Source organism: Schistocerca cancellata, chromosome 1, assembly GCF_023864275.1.
Source record: "Schistocerca cancellata isolate TAMUIC-IGC-003103 chromosome 1, iqSchCanc2.1, whole genome shotgun sequence".
Classification (NCBI taxonomy): domain Eukaryota; kingdom Metazoa; phylum Arthropoda; class Insecta; order Orthoptera; family Acrididae; genus Schistocerca; species Schistocerca cancellata.
The window spans coordinates 1,038,369,659-1,038,390,240 of record NC_064626.1 but is presented as its reverse complement, the minus strand read 5'-3'; the positions used below and the strand labels follow the sequence as shown (position 1 = coordinate 1,038,390,240).

The 20,582-nt window shown below is 43.6% G+C and overlaps 2 protein-coding genes across 2 annotated transcripts; both read left to right on the top strand.

Moving 5' to 3' along the window:
• The first annotated feature begins 1,426 nt into the window (after positions 1–1,426).
• LOC126124480 (mucin-5AC-like) lies at positions 1,427–6,963 on the top strand. The gene is made up of 2 exons (XM_049915108.1): positions 1,427–6,825; positions 6,921–6,963. Exons 1-2 carry the CDS (start codon positions 1,427–1,429, stop codon positions 6,961–6,963), a joined length of 5,442 nt encoding a protein of 1,813 aa, XP_049771065.1.
• Positions 6,964–7,063: 100 nt separating this feature from the next.
• LOC126124314 (mucin-12-like) lies at positions 7,064–18,397 on the top strand. Its single transcript, XM_049915106.1, has one exon. The coding sequence runs from the start codon at positions 7,064–7,066 to the stop codon at positions 18,395–18,397; it is 11,334 nt and encodes a 3,777-aa protein (XP_049771063.1).
• The last annotated feature ends 2,185 nt before the right edge of the window (positions 18,398–20,582 follow it).

The window sequence follows — 20,582 nt, the reverse complement described above, 5'->3', positions numbered from 1 at the left end:
ATTCCCTCTCGAGACCACAAAACTTTTCATCCGAAATTACCTCAGCTATAAACAGTCTGGTTTCCCCCTAATATCTAATATGCTGAAATTACGATAGTTAAATATGAACATGAAACACCAAGTAAATTGAAATATCTCCATTCACAGACTACCTGAAGACAAGTCCACCGTTACCCAGTCTCTGCGGCAAGGTGTGCTTCTAGGCCTGACGAGTGGTGACCTCCCTCACCAACCCCTGTAGTGGGGGTCGCCACCAGAGATCACCAGAGTGTCCGCTTGCCAACCTAACCGTGACTACCCGCTCATGGTCATGTCAAACCTCTCTGCTTTTCTGCGTAATCTGCCACTACCAGCAAAACTGCACTAGCAGACAACAGATACACTTAGGAAACACTCATACATTCATCTCAGTTTCACATACTGGATGGAAAAATAGGAAAAGGATAGAGCAATGGGTAAATATCAGAGAAATACCGAGAATAAAATGACTCATGTCCTTCAGAGAGGTGTGCCATAATCAGAAACACATATCGAGTTGGCATTGCTAAACAAGACAGACGTACAATAGCAAAAATACTTTTGATATGGATCTGACGGATATGTCTGAATGATTTTAATAACATCTGGTTATTAAGAATGAAAATGCGTCATCTGAAATAATGTTGTGTTCTTCAACTATATATTCAGTATGGCAGTTGTCGAACACCTGATATAGTGTTCCGCCGCGCGCTCTCTCTCTCTCTCTCTCCCCCCCCCCCCCCCCCAACGCAGGAAAATGCGAAGAATTGAGAGAGATCAGCTCCTTCCTGAGTTATATGTGGAAAATGGAATGGATAATAAGTATTCGTTTATATCTCGCTGAAAACAATTCATGTATCCTTTTTTCCCTTGCCCTTTAAGATTTCAGTGTGTCTCTTCATCAATCTTATCATGACCCACAGTAGTAGCGTGCTTTAGACAAAGCACAATCGTGCCACTGCTTTAAGAACCCGTGTCTGCATGCAGTGCTGTTGGAGGAGATGAGAGTATAAGCGCTCCTCAACCAGAGATTTAATAACTGGAGACAACAACGGTGTGGTGGACAATGGGTGCGGTGTTACTTAAAACTTCCTAAACAACCTCTGTGTTCAGACGCAAATTCACTCTATCGCCTCTAGTTTTCTGGAGAAATTCTCTGGGAAATTACTCTTCATAGATGAAGATGTCTTCTGTGGGTAAGAGGCTAAAGTCTGTCTATGGTCCAAAGAAAATTTATTTCTGTTTTCTGAATATACTGGTATGGGATTTGGGAGGCAAAGTTATAAGCCATCTTAATTCTTTTTAACTGGTCATTCATTGTTGATTTGTTTCAGAAAAAAGCTCATCAGACCTACTGGACAAACAGCTAAAGCAATCAAAGCATAGTAGACAAGACACACCAGACGAAATGACCACTTCGAAAAAAGACATAAAAAAGACACAGAGTGCAGGTATGTACGAAAAGGCGAAACGTCTGCACCAGCAGGTTTCACACCTTACAGAAAAGCATCAGAGGCGGCAAGCTCAATGGTTGGAAGTTCAGGACCATATTCTCCAACACAAAGCTTTCACCGAAGAGCACGTCGTTGACATGGGCGACAAAATTTGTTACTGTAAATTCAAAGAACCTAAACTAGCTTCAGTCTCTCTAGAAGCGAAAGATGGAGGTATCACCGGCAGTATAATAACTGAAAATGGTCAAGCTGCAAAATTAGAAGAACAAGCTAAAGTAAATACAACCAACGGAAGTAAGAAGCCAGAAAAAGAGAAATCAGAATTTTCTCCATTTTCATCCACTTCTGGAGACCACAGTTCTGTAAGGACCAGTGCTGGAAAACCACACACACAGTCAGTTACAGCCTCTGTTCAACCTTCTTATTTCAACTCAGAGGAGACAGATGACATTAAACTAACATCAGTAAGTCTCACACAAAGTTCTATGGCTAAACACAGCCAGGAAATTCCCACGCAGGGAACATCGTGGCTCATTCAAAAACTATCAAGGCGTCCACCTAAGGGAGAAGCACAGGTAGCTCCAGGTCCATCAGGAAACAGTCACGAATATCCAATTCATGTAGCAGGTACAGGAAGTGTTCCACATCAGAACAAACAAACTCCAGCAACTGGACATGATGGAACTTCCTCTGCCTTACAAGCATCTCCCTTAACTACAGGAAGGGCACCAAGTCAGAATGCACAGAGTTCGACGAATGCACATGCTGAAACTTCCTCTGCAGTACCCTCATCTGCATCGACTTATGGTAAGGTACCAAGCCAGACTGCACAAAGTTCGGTAAGTGCACATGTTCCAACATTCTCTGCAATACCACCATCACCCTGGACTACAGGAGTTGTAACAAGTCAGAATGCACACAGTTTGGCAAATGCACATGCTGAAACGTCCTCTGCAATACCACAATTTTCCTGGATTACAGGAGGTGTATTTGATCAGAAAGAACGTAGTTCCGCAAATGCACAAACCGAAGCTACTTATGCTCCGCTACAGTCCCCATGGACTACCGGAAGTGTACCAAGTCAGAATGCACACACATCAGCAAATGCACAAGCTGAAACATCTGTGACAATGCCACCATCTCCCTGGCCTACAGGAAGTGTACAAAGTCAGAACGCACAGACAATGGCAAATGCACAACCTGAAACATCCTCTGCAATACCACAATCCCCACGTACTACAGGAGGTCTACAAAGTGAGAAGGCATACAGTTCAGCAAATGCACATGCTGAAACTTTCTTTGCAGTACTACCACCATCCATGACAACAGGAGGAGTAACAGGTCAGAATGCAAACAGTGTGGCCAATGCACATGCAGAAACCTCACTTGCAATACCAGCATCTTCCACAACAACAGAAAGTGGACTAAGTCAGAATACACACAATTCAGCAAATGCACATTTTGAAACTTTCTCTGTGTTACAACCATCTTCCTGGACAACAGGTAGTGTACCAACTCAGAATGCATACACTCTGGCAAATGCACAAGCTGGTACTTCTTCTGCACTAACATCATCTCCCTTAACTGCGAGCAGTGTAGCAAGTCAGAACACACACACTTCAACATATGCACATGCTGAAATTTCCTCGCCATTGTCACCATCTGCCTGGACTTCAGGAAGTGTACGTAATCAGAAAGCACAGAGTTCAGCAAAGGCACATGCTGAAACTTCCTTTACATTACTACCACCTTCGAATACAGGAAGTGTAGCAGGTCATAAAACACACAGTGCAGCAAATGCACAGGCTGATACTTACTCTGCAACACCACAATCTTCCTTGACTACAAGTAGTGTAACGAGTAAGAAAGCACACACTTCAACGTATACACATGCTGAATCGTTGTCTGCAATACCACCATCACCCATGACAACAGGAGGTGTAGTGAGTCAGACTGCACACAGTTCGGCAAATACACAAACTATAACTTTCCCTGCAATTACTATATCGCCTTGGACTACTGGAAGTATACCAAATCCCATCGCGCAAAGTGTGGCAGATTCACATGCTGAAATTTTCTCTGCAGTGCCACCATATCCCTTGACCTCACGTAGTGCACCAAGTCAGAAACCACACACTTCAGCAAAATCACATCCTGGAACTTCGTCTGCAATACCATCACCCATGACAGCAAGAGGGGTAACAAGTCAGAACCCATACAATTCGGCAAATGCACATGCTGAGATTTCCTCTGCAGTACCAACATCTCTCTGGACTGCTGTAAGGGTACCAGGTCAGATTGCACACAGTCTAGCAAGTGCACATGCAGAAACAATATCTGCAATACCAACATCTTCCTCGGCTACAGGAAGTGTACCAAGTCAGAATACACACAGCACAGCAAATGTACATGCAGAAACGTTTCCTGCCTTACAACCATCCCCTGTCAAAGTAGGAAGTGTGCCAAATACCAATGCACAGAGTTCGGCAAATTCATATGCTAAAACTTTCTCGGCAGTACCACCATCCCTGTGGTCTAATGGAAAAGTATCAAGTCAGATGGCACATAGTTCAGCAAATGCATTAGCTGCAGCTTCCTCCACATTACCACTATCACCCAAGATGACAGGAGGTGTACCCAGTCAGAAAGCACACAGTTTGGCAAATGCAAATGCTGAATCACCCTCAGAAACTCCAATATCTCCCTGGACAGCAGGAGGTGTACTAAGGCAGAATGCACACATTTCAGCAAACGCATATTCTGAAACTTCTGGTGCAGCAGCTCCATCTCTCTGGACTACAGGAAGTTTACCAAGTCAGAATGTGCACAGTATGGCAAATGCACAAGCTGAAACATCCTCCAAAATAGCACAATCTCCTTGGACTACAATAGATGTACTAAGTCAGAATACTCACAGTTCAGCAAGTGCACATGCTGTAATGCCCTCTGCATTACGACCATTAACGATGATTGAAGTAGGTGTACCAAGTAAGAACGCACACAGTTCTGCAAATGCACATGGAGAAACATCCTCTACCTTACAACCATCCCCTATGACTATCGGTAGCATAACCATTCCAAATGTACAGAGTTCAGAGAACTCACAAGCACAAACTGCCTCTGCAATACCACCATCCATCTGGACTACAGGACTTGTACCAAGTCAGACGGCACACAATTTGGCAAATGCACAAGGAACTAACTCTACAATTCCACTATCCCCCTTAACTACAGGAAGTACACCGAAACAAATCACACAAAATTTGGCAAATGCATATACTGAAACTTCCTCTGCAATACCACCATCTCCATTGACTACAAGTAGCGTACCAAGCCAGGAAGCACAGACTTCAGCAGAAGCACATGGTGGAACTTTATCTGCAATACCACCATCACCTATGACGACAGGAGGTGTACCAAATCAGAATGCACACTATTCGGCAAATGCGCATGCCGTAGCTTCGTCATCATCTCAAATGACTACGAAAAGTGTATCAAGCCAGAATAACCACATTTTAACAAATGCAAAGGCTGCAACTTCCTCTGCCTTACCAGCATCTCCCTTGACTTTGGAAACTGTACCATATCAGAATGGACAGAGTTCGGTAAATGCAAATGCTGAGACTTCGTCTCCAGTAACATCATCTACCTGGAAAGCTGGAAGCCTATCAGGTGTGATTGCACACAGTTCAGCAGATGCACATGGCACATATTCCTCTGCAGTACCTCCATCTCCATGGACTATAGGAAATGTACCACACAAGATGGCTCACAGTTCTGCAAATGCACATGCTGCAACTCCCTCAGCAAAACCACAATATTCGTCGACTACAGGAAATAAACCAAGTGAGAATACACACAGCTCAGCAAATACAAATGCTGAAACTTCCGCTGCCTTACAGCAAACTACCATGAATATAAAAAATCTAACAAATCACAATGCAAAGAGTTCTACTAATGCACATTCTGAAACTTCCTCTGCAGTACCAACATCGCCCTGGACTACAGGAGATGTACCAAGTCATAACGCACACATAACAGAAAATGCACAAGCTGGAAACACTTCTACAGTAGCACCACCTTCCTTGACTACAGGGAGTGAACCAACTACAAACACACACAGTTCAGCTGAAAGTGCTTCTGCAATAGGACTACCTTCGTTAACTGCAGGGAATTTACCAACTCATAATATACACAGTTCAGCTACAGCACATGCTGAAATTTCCCCTGCTTTAAAACCATCTCCTTTGACTCTTGGAAACGTACCAAGTCAGAATACAGAGAGTTTGGCAAATGCACAGGCTGAAACTTCCTCTGCAATATCACCATCATCAATAACTGCTGGAGAAATACCAAGTAAGAATGTATACAGTTCAGCCAGTGTATACGCTGAAACTTCCTCTGCAGTACCACCATCACACTGGACTACAGGAAGTGTACTAAGTCAGAAGGCACACAGTTTAGCAAATACAAATTCCGAAACGACTGCTGCAACAGCAGCATCTACCTGGACTACAGGTAGTGTACCAATTCAGAATGCACAAAGTATGGCAAATGCACATGCCGGAACAGCATCAGCAATACCACCATCAATCACGGCTTCAGCTATTGTGCTAAGTAATAATGCACACAGCTTGGCAAATGCAAATGCTGAAAGTTCGTCTGCAGTAACACCATCTTCCACGACTGCAGGAACTGTACCAAATTCGATTATATACACTTCAGCAAATGCACAGGCTGAAAATTCCGCATGTATACAATTATCTCCATTGACTATAGGAAGTGTGACAAGGAAGAATGCAGAGAGTGAGGCAAATGCACATGCTGAAAGTTCCTATGATGTACCAGCATCCCCCTGGACTACAGGAATCGTAATAAGTCAACACGCTCAAAGTTCAGCAAATGCACAGGCAGAAACATATCCTGTAAAACCACTATCACTCTTAACTGTGGGAGAAGTACGAAGTCAAAATTCTTACAGATCCCCAAATGCACATATTGAAGTATCTGCGGCAAAACCACCATCACCTATGACTAGAGGAAATGTACCAAGTCAAAAAGAACCCAGTTCAGCAAAAGCACATGATGAAACATCATCTGCAAATCCAGCATTATCCCAGAATACAGGTAGTTCAATTAAAACGAAAACACACATTACGGAACATGCACAGGCTGAAATTTACTCTACAATACCACAACCATCCATGACTATCGGAGAAGTACCAAGTCAAAGTGCCTACAGTTCAGCAAACGCACATGCTGAAGCATACTTAGCAATAGCCCCATCACCAATGACAACAGGAGGTATACCAAGTCCGAAAGCACACAGTTCAGCAGAAGCACATGCTGAATCGTTAGCAGATATTCCACCACATTTCTGGTCTACAGGTAGTGCACCTAGCGAGAAAATGCACAGTATGGCAAATGCACAAACTGAAATTTCCTCAGCAGTACCAACATTACCCTGGACTACAGGAAGTGTACTAAATGAGAAAGCACACAGTACAGAAAATTCACATTCTGAAACATCTGCCGCAACTGCACCGCCTCCCTGGACTACTGGTAGTGTACACAGTCCGAATGCACACAGCATGGCCAATGCACATGCTGGAACTGCCTCAGCAATCCCCCCATTAGCCATTCTTTCAGGGCATGTACCGAGTCATAATGCACACAGCTCATCAACTGCACATGCTCAAAGTGCTTCTGCAATAGGACCACCTTCCTTAACTGCAGGGAATTTACCAACTCCAAACATACACAGTTCAGCTAAAGCACATGCTGAAATTTCCCCTGCTTTAAAACCATCACCTTTGACTACTGGAAATGTACCAAGTCAGAAAACAGAGAGCTTAGCAAATGCACAGGCTGAAACATCCTCTGCAATACCATCATCATCCATGACTATCGGAAAAGTACCAAGTCAAAGTGCCTACAGTTCAGCCAATGCACAGGCTGAAGCATACTCTGATGTAGCTCCATCACCAATGACTACTGCAGGTATACCAAGTCCAAAAGCACCCAGTTCAGCAGAAGAACATGCTGAATCCTTAGCAGTAATTCCACCATTTTCCTGGACTACAGGTAGTGCACCTAGTGAGAAAACGCACAGTATGGCAAATGCACAAACTGATATTTCCTCAGCACTACCAACATTACCCTGGACAACAGGAAGTGTGCTAAATGAGAAGGCACACCGTACAGAAAATTCACATTCTGAAACATCTGCTGCAACTGCACCACCTCCCTGGACTAATGGTAGTGTACACAGTCCGAATGCACATAGCATGGCAAATGCACATGCTGGAACTGCCTCAGCAATCCCCCCATTAGCCATTCTTTCAGGACAAGTACCTAGTCATAATGCACACAGCTCACCAACTGCACATGCTCAAAGTGCTTCTGCAATAGGACCACCTTCCTTAACTGCAGGGAATTTACCAACTCCAAACATACACAGTTCAGCTAAAGCACATGCCGGAATTTCACCTGTTTTAAAACCATCACTTTGGACTACTGGAAATGTACCAAGTCAGAAAACTGAGAGATTAGCAAACGCACAGGCTGAAACATCATCTGCAATACCATCAATATCCATGACTATCGGAAAAGTACCAAGTCAAAGTGCCTACAGTTCTGCCAATGCACAGGCTGAAGCATACTCTGCAATAGCTAAATCACCAATGACTACAGAAGGTATACCTAGTCCGAAAGCACACAGTTCAGCAGAAGCACATGCTCAAACGTTAGCAGTAATTCCACCACATTTCTGGACTACAGGTAGTGCACCTAGGGAGAAGATGCACAGTATGGCAAATGCACAAACTGATATTTCCTCAGCAGTACCAACATTACCCTGGACTACAGGAAGTGTACTAAATGAGAAAGCACACAGTACAGCAAATTCACATTCTGAAACATCTGCCGCAACTGCACAACCTCCCTGGACTACTGGTAGTGTACACAGTCCGAATGCACACAGCATGGCAAATGCACATGCTGGAACTCCCTCAGGAATCCCCCCATTAGCCATTCTTTCAGGACATGTACCGAGTCACAATGCACACAGCTCACCAACTGCACATGCTCAAAGTGCTTCTGCAATAGGACCAACTTCCTTAACTGCAGGGAATTTACCAACTCCAAACATACACAGTTCAGCTAAAGCACATGCTGAAATTTCCCCTGCTTTAAAACCATCACCTTTGACTACTGGAAATGTACCAAGTCAGAAAACAGAGAGCTTAGCAAATGCACAGGCTGAAACATCCTCTGCAATACCATCATCATCCATGACTATCGGAAAAGTACCAAGTCAAAGTGCCTACAGTTCAGCCAATGCACAGGCTGAAGCATACTCTGATGTAGCTCCATCACCAATGACTACTGCAGGTATACCAAGTCCGAAAGCACCCAGTTCAGCAGAAGAACATGCTGAATCGTTAGGAGTAATTCCACCATTTTCCTGGACTACAGGTAGTTCACCTAGTGAGAAAACGCACAGTATGGCAAATGCACAAACTGATATTTCCTCAGCAGTACCAACATTACCCTGGACTACAGGAAGTGTACTAAATGAGAAAGCACACAGTACAGCAAATTCACATTCTGAAACATCTGCCGCAACTGCACAACCTCCCTGGACTACTGGTAGTGTACACAGTCCGAATGCACACAGCATGGCAAATGCACATGCTGGAACTCCCTCAGGAATCCCCCCATTAGCCATTCTTTCAGGACATGTACCGAGTCACAATGCACACAGCTCACCAACTACATATGCCCAAAGTGCTTCTGCAATAGGACCACCTTCATTAACTGCAGGGAATTTACCAACTCCAAACATACACAGTTCAGCTACAGCACATGCTGAAATTTCCCCTGCTTTAAAACCATCACCTTTGACTACTGGAAATGTACCAAGTCAGAAAACAGAGAGCTTAGCAAATGCACAGGCTGAAACATCCACTGCAATATCATCATCATCCACGACTATCGGAAAAGTACCAAGTCAAAGTGCCTACAGTTCAGCCAATGCACAGGCTGAAGCATACTCTGATGTAGCTCCATCACCAATGACTACAGCAGGTATACCTAGTCCGAAAGCACCCAGTTCAGCAGAAGAACATGCTGAATCCTTAGCAGTAATTCCACCATTTTCCTGGACTACAGGTAGTGCACCTAGTGAGAAAACGCACAGTATGGCAAATGCACAAACTGATATTTCCTCAGCACTACCAACATTACCCTGGACAACAGGAAGTGTGCTAAATGAGAAGGCACACCGTACAGCAAATTCACATTCTGAAACATCTGCTGCAACTGCACCACCTCCCTGGACTACTGGTAGTGTACACAGTCCGAATGCACACAGCATGGCCAATGCACATGCTGGAACTGCCTCAGCAATCCCCCCATTAGCCTTTCTTTCAGGACAAGTACCTCGTCATAATGCACACAGCTCACCAACTACATATGCTCAAAGTGCTTCTGCAATAGGACCACCTTCATTAACTGCAGGGAATTTACCAACTCCAAACATATACAGTTCGGCTAAAGCACATGCTGAAATTTCCCCTGTTTTAAAACCATCACCTTTGACTACTGGAAATGTACCAAGTCAGAAAACAGAGAGCTTAGCAAATGCACAGGCTGTAACATCCTCTGCAATACCATCATCATTCATGACTATCGGAAAAGTACCAAGTCAAAGTGCCTACAGTTCAGCCAATGCACATGCTGAAGCATACTCTGCAATAGCTCCCTCACCAATGACTATAGAAGGTATACCAATTCCGAAAGCACACAGTTCAGCAGAAGCACATGCTGAATCTTTAGCAGTAATTCCACCATTTTTCTGGACTACAGGTAGTGCACCTAGTGAGAAAGCGCACAGCACGCCAAATGCACAAACTGAAATTTCCTCAGCAGTACCAACATTACCCTGGACTACAGGAAGTGTACTAAATGAGAAGGCACACAGTACAGCAAATTCACATTCTGAAACATCTGCCGCAACTGCACCATCTCCCTGGACTACTGGTAGTGTACACAGTCTGAATGCACACAGCATGGCAAATGCACACGCTGGAACACCCTCAGCGATCCCCCCATCATCCATTCTTTCAGGGGATGTACCTAGTCATAATGCACACATCTTATCAACTGCACATGCTCAAAGTGCTTCTGCAATAGGACTACCTTCCTTAACTGCAGGGAATTTACCAACTCCAAACATATACAGTTCAGCTAAAGCACATGCTGAAATTTCCCCTGCTTTAAAACCATCACCTTTGACTACTGGAAATGTACCAAGTCAGAAAACAGAGAGCTTAGCAAATGCACAGGCTGAAACATCCACTGCAATATCATCATCATCCACGACTATCGGAAAAGTACCAAGTCAAAGTGCCTACAGTTCAGCCAATGCACAGGCTGAAGCATACTCTGATGTAGCTCCATCACCAATGACTACAGCAGGTATACCTAGTCCGAAAGCACCCAGTTCAGCAGAAGAACATGCTGAATCCTTAGCAGTAATTCCACCATTTTCCTGGACTACAGGTAGTGCACCTAGTGAGAAAACGCACAGTATGGCAAATGCACAAACTGATATTTCCTCAGCACTACCAACATTACCCTGGACAACAGGAAGTGTGCTAAATGAGAAGGCACACCGTACAGCAAATTCACATTCTGAAACATCTGCTGCAACTGCACCACCTCCCTGGACTACTGGTAGTGTACACAGTCCGAATGCACACAGCATGGCCAATGCACATGCTGGAACTGCCTCAGCAATCCCCCCATTAGCCTTTCTTTCAGGACAAGTACCTCGTCATAATGCACACAGCTCACCAACTACATATGCTCAAAGTGCTTCTGCAATAGGACCACCTTCATTAACTGCAGGGAATTTACCAACTCCAAACATATACAGTTCGGCTAAAGCACATGCTGAAATTTCCCCTGTTTTAAAACCATCACCTTTGACTACTGGAAATGTACCAAGTCAGAAAACAGAGAGCTTAGCAAATGCACAGGCTGTAACATCCTCTGCAATACCATCATCATCCATGACTATCGGAAAAGTACCAAGTCAAAGTGCCTACAGTTCAGCCAATGCACATGCTGAAGCATACTCTGCAATAGCTCCCTCACCAATGACTATAGAAGGTATACCAATTCCGAAAGCACACAGTTCAGCAGAAGCACATGCTGAATCTTTAGCAGTAATTCCACCATTTTTCTGGACTACAGGTAGTGCACCTAGTGAGAAAGCGCACAGCACGCCAAATGCACAAACTGAAATTTCCTCAGCAGTACCAACATTACCCTGGACTACAGGAAGTGTACTAAATGAGAAGGCACACAGTACAGCAAATTCACATTCTGAAACATCTGCCGCAACTGCACCACCTCCCTGGACTGCTGGTAGTGTGCACAGTCCGAATGCACACAGCATGGCAAATGCACATGCTGGAACTGCCTCAGCAATCCCCCCATTAGCCATTCTTTTAGGACAAGTACCTAGTCATAATGCACACATCTCACCAACTGCACATGCTCAAAGTGCTTCTGCAATAGGACCACATTCGTTAACTGCAGGGAATTTACCAACTCCAAACATATACAGTTCAGCTAAAGCACATGCTGGAATTTCACCTGTTTTAAAACCATCACCTTTGACTACTGGAAATGTACCAAGTCAGAAAACAGAGAGCTTAGCAAATGCACAGGCTGAAACATCCTCTGCAATACCATCATCATCCATGACTATCGGAAAAGTACCAAGTCAAAGTGCCTACAGTTCAGCCAATGCACATGCTGAAGCATACTCTGCAATAGCTCCCTCACCAATGACTATAGAAGGTATACCAATTCCGAAAGCACACAGTTCAGGAGAAGCACATGCTGAATCTTTAGCAGTAATTCCACCATTTTTCTGGACTACAGGTAGTGCACCTAGTGAGAAAACGCACAGCACGCCAAATGCACAAACTGAAATTTCCTCAGCAGTACCAACATTACCCTGGACTACAGGAAGTGTACTAAATGAGAAGGCACACAGTACAGCAAATTCACATTCTGACACATCTGTCGCAACTGCACCACCTCCCTGGACTGCTGGTCGTGTAAATAGTCCGATTGCACACAGCATGGCAAATGCACATGCTGGAACTCCCTCAGCAATCCCCCCATTAGACATTCTTTCAGGACATGTACCGAGTCATAATGCACACAGCTCACCAACTGCATATGCTCAAAGTGCTTCCGCAATAGGACCACCTTCATTAACTGCAGGGAATTTACCAACTCCAAACATATACAGTTCAGCTAAAGCACATGCTGAAATTTCACCTGTTTTAAAACCATCACCTTTGACTACTGGAAGTGTACCAAGTCAGAAAACAGAGAACTTAGCAAATGCACAGGCTGAAACATCCTCTGCAATACCATCATCATCCATGACTATCGGAAAAGTACCAAGTCAAAGTGCCTACAGTTCAGTCAATGCACAGGCTGAAGCATACTCTGCAATAGCTCCATTACCAAAGACTACAGCAGGTATACCAAGTCCGAAAGCACCCAGTTCAGCAGAAGCACATGCTGAATCTTTAGCAGTATTTCCACCACATTTCTGGACTACAGGTAGTGCACCTAGTGAGAAAACGCACAGTATGGCAAATGCACATGCTGATATTTCCTCTGCAGTACCAACATTACCCTGGACTACAATAAGCGTACTAAATGAGAAGGCACACAGTACAGCAAGTTCACACTCTCAAACATCTGCTGCAACAGCACCATCTACATGGAGTACTGGTAGCGTACAAAGCCCGAATGCACACAACATGGCAAATGCACATGCTGGAACTGCCTCAGCAGTCTCCCCATCAACCATTCTTGCAGGAGATGTACCTGGTTATAATGCACACAGCTCATCAATTGCACATGCTGAAAGTGCTTCTGCAATAGGACTACCTTCGTTAACTGCAGGGAATTTACCAACTCATAATATACACAGTTCAGCTACAGCACATGCTGAAATTTCCCCTGCTTTAAAACCATCTCCTTTGACTCTTGGAAACGTACCAAGTCAGAATACAGAGAGTTTGGCAAATGCACAGGCTGAAACATTCTATGCAATATCATCATCATCCACGACTATCGGAAAAGTTCCAAGTCAAAGTGCCTACAGTTCTGCCAATGCACATACTGAAGCATACTCTGCAATAGCTCCATCACCAATGACTACAGGAGGTATACCAAGTCAGAAAGCACACAGCTCAGCAGAAGCACATGCTGAATCGTTAGCAGTAATACCACCATTCTCCTGGACTACAGGTAGTGCACCAAGTCCAAAAGCACACAGCTCAGCCGAAGGACATACTGAATCGTTAGCAGTAATTCCACCATTCACTTGGACTACAGGTAGTGCACCTAGTGAGAAAATGCACAGTATGTCAAATGCACATGCTGAAATTTCCTCTGCAGTACCAACATTACCCTGGACTACAGGTAGTGTACTAAGTGGGATGGCACACAGTACAGCAAATTCACATTCTGAAACATCTGCTGTAACAGCATCACCTCCATGGAGTACCGGTAGTGTTCCAAGTCTGAATATACACAGCATGGAAAATGCACATGCTGGTACTGCGTCAGCAATCCCTCCATCATCCATTTTTTCTGGAGATGTACCTAGTCATGATGTACACAGCTCATCAACTGCACACGCTGAAAGCACTTCTGCAATTAGACCACATTCCTTAATTGCAGGGAGTTTACCAAATCCAAATATACACAGTTCGGCTAAAGCACATGCTGAAATATCCCCTGCTTTTAAACCATTTCCTATGACTACTGGAAGTGTGCCAAGTCAGAATACAGAGAGTTTGGTAAATGCACAGGCTGAAACGTTCTCTGCAATACCATCATCATCCATGACTATTGGACTAATACCAAGTCAAAGTGCCTACAGCTCGACAAATGCACATGCTGAAGCATACTCTGCAATAGCACCATCACCAATGACTATGGGAGGTATCCCAAGTCCGAAAGTGCACAGTTCAGGAGAAGCACATGCTGAATCTTTAGCAGTAATTCCACCGTTTTTCTGGAGTACAGGTAGTGCACCTAATGAGAAAACGCACAGTTTGACACTTGCACATGTTGGAACAGCCTCCGCAATTCCACCATCAGTCTTGACTTCAGGAGGTGTACCCAGTCAGAACATACACAGCTCACCAAATGCACATGCTGCAAGTGCTTCTACAGTAGCACTGCCTTCCTTGAACACAGGAAGTGTACCCATTCCAAATACACACAGTTTAGCTAAAGCACATGCTGAAATTTCCCTTGTTTTACAACCATCTCCTTTGACTATAGGAGGTGTACCAAATCTGAATACAGAGAGTTTGGCAAATGTACATGCTGAAACTTTCTCTGCAATATCATCACCCTGGACTACAGGAGGAACACCAAGTAACAATGCTCAAAGCTCAGGAAATACGTGGGCTGAAACTTCCTCTGCAGTACTACCATCATCCATGACTATGGTGGATGTACCAAGAAATAATGCACACACCCCAGCAAATGCCCAAGCTGGAACTTTCTCTTCAGTATCACTATCACCCTTGACCTTGGAAGAAGTACCAGCTCAGAATGCATACACCTCGGCAAATACACATGCTGCAACTTCCTCTGCAGTACCACCATCACCTTGGACCACTGGAAATGTACCAAGTCAGAAGGCACACAGCTCAGCAAGTGCTCATTCTGAAACATCTGCTGCTTTGGCGCCATCTTTGTGGACTGCAAGCATTGTACCAATTGAGACTGGACACACTACGGCAAACGCGCATGCTGCAGTAGTCTCAGTAATACCACTATCAATCATGACTTCAGGAGGTGTACGCAGTCAGAATACAATGAGCTCAGCAAATGCACATTCCGAAAGTGGTTCTACACTAGCACCGCCTTCCTTGACTACAGGGAGTGTACCCACTCCAAATACCCACAGTTCAGCTAAAGCACATGCTGAAATTTCCCCTGCTTTACAACCATCTCCTTTGACTATAGGAAGTGTACCAAATCAGAATACAGAGAGTTTGGCAAATGCGCATGCTGAAACTTTCTCTGCAATATCATCACCCTGGACTACAGAAGGAATACCAAGTAACAATGCTCAAAGCTCAGGAAATACACAGGCTGACACTTCCTCTGCAGTACTACCATCATCCATGACTATGGAGGAAGTACCAAGAAATAATGCATACACCCAAGAAAATGCACAAGCTGGAACTTCCACTTCAGTATCACCATCACCCTTGACCTTGGAAGAAGTACCAGCTCAGAACGCATACAGCTCGGCAAATGCACATGCTGCAACTTCCTCTGCAGTACCACCATCACCTTGGACTACTGGAAATATACCAAGTCAGAAGGCACACAGCACAGCCAGTGCTCATTCTGAAACATCTGCTGCTTTGGCGCCATCTTCGTGGACTGCAAGCATTGTACCAATTGTGACTGGACCCACTATGGCAACCGTACATGCTGCAACAGCCTCAGTAATACCACCATCTATCATGACTTCAGGAGGGGTACCCAGTCAGAACACAAAGAGCTCAGCAAATGCACATGAAGAAAGTGTTTCTATAGTAGCACCGCCTTCCTTGACTACAGGGAGTGTATCCACTCAAAATACCCACAGTTCAGCTAAAGCGCATGCCGAAATTTCCCCTGCTTTACAACCATCTCCTTTGACTATAGGAAGTGTACCAAATCAGAATACAGAGAGTTTGGCGAATGTGCATGCTGAAACTTTCTCTGCAATACCATCACCCTGGACTACAGGAGGAATACCAAGTAACTATGCTCAAAGCTCAGGAAATACACGGGCTGAAACTTCTGCTACAGTACTACCATCACCCATGACTGTGGTAGAAGTACCAAGACATAATGCATACACCCCAGCAAATGCACAAGCTGGAACTTTCTCTTCAGTATCACCATCACCCTTGATTTTGGAAGAAGTACCAGCTCAGAATGTATACAGCTCGTCAAATGCACATACTGCAACGTCCTCTGCAGCACCACCATCACCCTGGACTGCTGGAAATGTACCAAGTCAGAAGGCACACAGCTCAGCCAGTGCTCATTCTGAAACATCTGCTGCTTTGGCGCCATCATCGTGGACTGCAAGTAGTGTACCAAGTGAGACCGTACACACTACGGCAAACGCACTTGCTGGAACAGCCTCAGCAGTATCAACATCAACCATGACTTCAGGTGGTGCAGCAAGTCAGAACGCTCACAGCTCGGCAAATGTACATGCTGAAAGTTCATCTGCTATAGCATCAACTGCAAAGATACACAATTCAGCTAACGCACATGCCGAAACTTCCCCTGCTTTACAACTATCTCCTTTGACTAATAGAAGTGTACCAAATCAGAATACACACAGTTTGGCAAATGCGCGTGCTGAGACTTCCGCTGCAATACCATCATCTCTCTGGACAACAGGAAATATATCAAATCACATCGTTGAAAATACGGCAAATGTACATGCAGAAGCTTCCTCTGCAGTACCACCATCTACTTGGATTACAGGAAGTGTGCCACATCAAAGAACACGAAGTTCCGCTGTTGCACATGCTGCAACTTCTCCTGCAACACGACAATCTTCGTCGATGGCAGAAAGTGTACCAAGTAGGGAAACACCGTCTTCTCCATGGGCGACAGGAACTGTGCCAAGTCAGAATGCACACAGTATGGCAAATGCAAATGCTGAAACTTCCCTTGCAATACCAACATTTCCCTGGACTACAGAGACTATACCTAGTCAGAATGGAAAGATTTCGGGAATATCAAATGCCGAATCTTTCTCTGGCATACAACCATCACACTGGACTAGAGGTAGTGTACCAAGTCAGAACACACACACTTCAGCAAAAGCACATGTGGAAACTTCCTCTGGAATTGCACCATCTTCGTTGTGTACAGAAAGTGTACCAGGTCGGAACAAAGGCACCCATGATGAAACTTTCTCTGCAATAGGAGTTTCTCCTTGGGCTACAGGACTTGTACCAATTCAGTACACACACAGTGCGGCAAACGCAGATGCTGTAGCTTCTTCTCCAATACCACCATCTCCTTGGGCAACAGGAAGTGTACCAAGTATCAATGCACTCAGTTTGGCAAATGCACCTGCTGATAGTTCCTCAGCAGCACCGCTATCTCCCTTGAGTAAAATCAATGTACCAAGTCCATTTGGGCACATCTTACCAAATGCACATGCTGAAACTTACTCTGCAGTGGCACCACCTCTGTGGACCTCTAGAACTGAATCAAGTCAGAATATACACTCTTTAGCAAATACACATGCCGAAACGTCTTCTGCAGTAGTACCATCCCCCTTGACTACAGGAAGTGCACCAAGTCAGAACACACACACTTTGGCAAATACACATGCTGTAGCTTCCTCTGCCTTACCACCATCTCCCTGGACTACATTAAGTGTATCGATTCAGAACGCCCACAGTTTGGGAAAGGGTCATTCTGAGACGTCCTCTGCAATATCATCATTTCCCTTGACTACAGGCAGTGTACCAAGTCAGAATGCACTTAGTGCAGTGAATACAGATGCTGAAGTTTCCTCTGCATTAACACCGTTTCCCTTGAGTACAGGTAGTGTACCAAGTCAGTACATACACAGTTTAGCAAATGCACATGCTGAAACAGATACTACAAGTAGCTTCAGTTATGGTGGTTCTGGTGGAGTTACGGTTGGTGGCGCTTTATCACAAAAGGAAGTGTCCTTCGTGCGACATAATTTTGGTATTATAAACAAATTGCTAAGGTTATTTTCTCAACAGTGTCCCATAGCTTTAAATTCTTTGAAGGAAGTTAGCCTATAGAGGCAATAAAGTTATTATGTGTGTAGTGATGAAATATCATCAAGAAGAATAATTGTGATAACTGCGGTAAGAGATCATAGCATTAAGAGTGGACACAATCCCGCCGGCTTCTCTATGAATATCGGGGCGCTTTTATTTAAGTAACTATCTTACTGGTCTCTGTAGACTGAAGAGTGCATTGTGACAGATATTCGTACCACATCGAAATGGTAACTGGAGATTGTTGCCCATAGATGAAGTCTGGAAAAGTAAGTTAAATGCCAGATTTGTGAATGATGGTCTCGAACCTCTACAAAGTCAAGTAGTTTGGAAATTAAAGTTTCATCTATGAAGCAACTATACCATGTATATAAAAGGATACAAAGATAGAAAAAAGAGAAAGATACAAAGATAAAAAGATACACAGTTTTATAAACTTCAAGTTAACGTTACATTTAATGTGCCAGATCTTATATGACTTAACTTATACTTTGCTATTTTATTAACAAGCTTATCGTTTACAATATGATTCTGGTCTTTCAGTATTGTCGTTTAATTGTCTACTCCAAGTGACACGAAGGAGAGCGGCAAAGGAATTTTGTACCTGAAATATTGTTTTTGTAATTTTTTGTGTATAAAGTACTTTGGAATCATAATGGACTTGCATAGTAGGCAGGAAGTATACACGACAGTACAAAACGTTTGAAATCTTGCATAATATTTTGATTTTAGGCATGTAACAGTAATCAAAAATTTATGGAGTAATTTGGTCTTAATTTTTTTCTTAAGTTTGCGTAAATCTGGCGATAAAATTACCAGTGGCATTGATGTTATCTTATGTATAAATTTTTAATTTCTTTTGCTTTTTGGCTAGGTAATGCGTCGTTCATTGTTTTTCCTGATTACTTTCTTTGACAGTTGCTATGTTAAATGCATACGAAACAAACATTGTTTACTGTTAAAGAAATGTACTGTGTTTTTTTGTTAATGTTACGCGTCTATGGAAAGGAGTGCTACGCAAAGACGTAATGTTAATGATTTTGTCTGAATTTCAGTCTATGAGCTGTTATATATTTATGCGGTTTAGCTTTTTAAAAAGAGTCTATGATTAATGTGTACGACTATTCTGGTATGATGTCAAGGCGTTCGGAAAAGAGGAATATTTTGTCCCATCGTCCTTTCACAAACTTCAGCTAAAGCCGGTTTAAGGACATTTTTTGAGTGTGGTAGGCATGGTGGCGTGCCGAATGACATCGAATAATGTCCGTCAACAATCCCAATCATGAGTCTAAATCCGACGACGTTCTGAAAACTTTGTGTGTATTCACTGTTGACACTATCAACCAAAGAAAAAACGCTGTAATATGCGACCTCAGAATCTATCATAAATGTAATTCTTATTATGATTACGGAGCTTCGATAACGTTAGGTTACCCAGCCAACATGTGTCTTTTCCACTATCGAGAATTTTCAAAATCCTGCTTCCCCGTAGAAGTCACCATTCCTCGAAAAGCTCGTCTGGTCCTCGATGCCATCTTTTTCTTAGTATGGATCTTGTACTTTGAACTACTATTATGAACGCTATAGAATATGTATGATACAATGTAGAAACTTACTTATCCTTGAGATTTCATACAGACATGTAATGGTAAAACCATAGTTAGATTTGTTACGAAATGCTGTGATAATTCTGTTATATTTTCTTACTTATTGAGTGCCAGCTGCCAGAAACTGAATACGAACTTCGTGAAATTTGTTTGTTGAACTGCCATCAAGACATGCGCTTGATCAACCGTCATGTTCGTAGCCATACGGTATGCAGTAGCGCATACATTATTACTGGTGGAGTGTCCTATGACCTTTCAGTTCTGCTTCTTGGAAACACATGATCCTCCACGGCCTCGAGAGTGCGTCCTGCATGGATCACCATGGTATACTTGCAGAAAGATGCTGGTAGCTCGTGTCGTCGCCGTCTTGTGGGACAGTAACGCTGAAGTCGTACTTCGACGTTTAATATCAGAGATAAAGGAAGACTTGAAGTGCAACGATTCAGATCTTGTAAATTATGAATTTTGTGGCAGCAGTACCTGCTTTAAAGTGTAATAATATTCATTAAATGAAAAGTTTGATAATTGTGACTGTGAATTATTTACATGTGTAGTGTTAAAAACATTTCCTTACCAAAAATACCTTGCAAACTAACCTA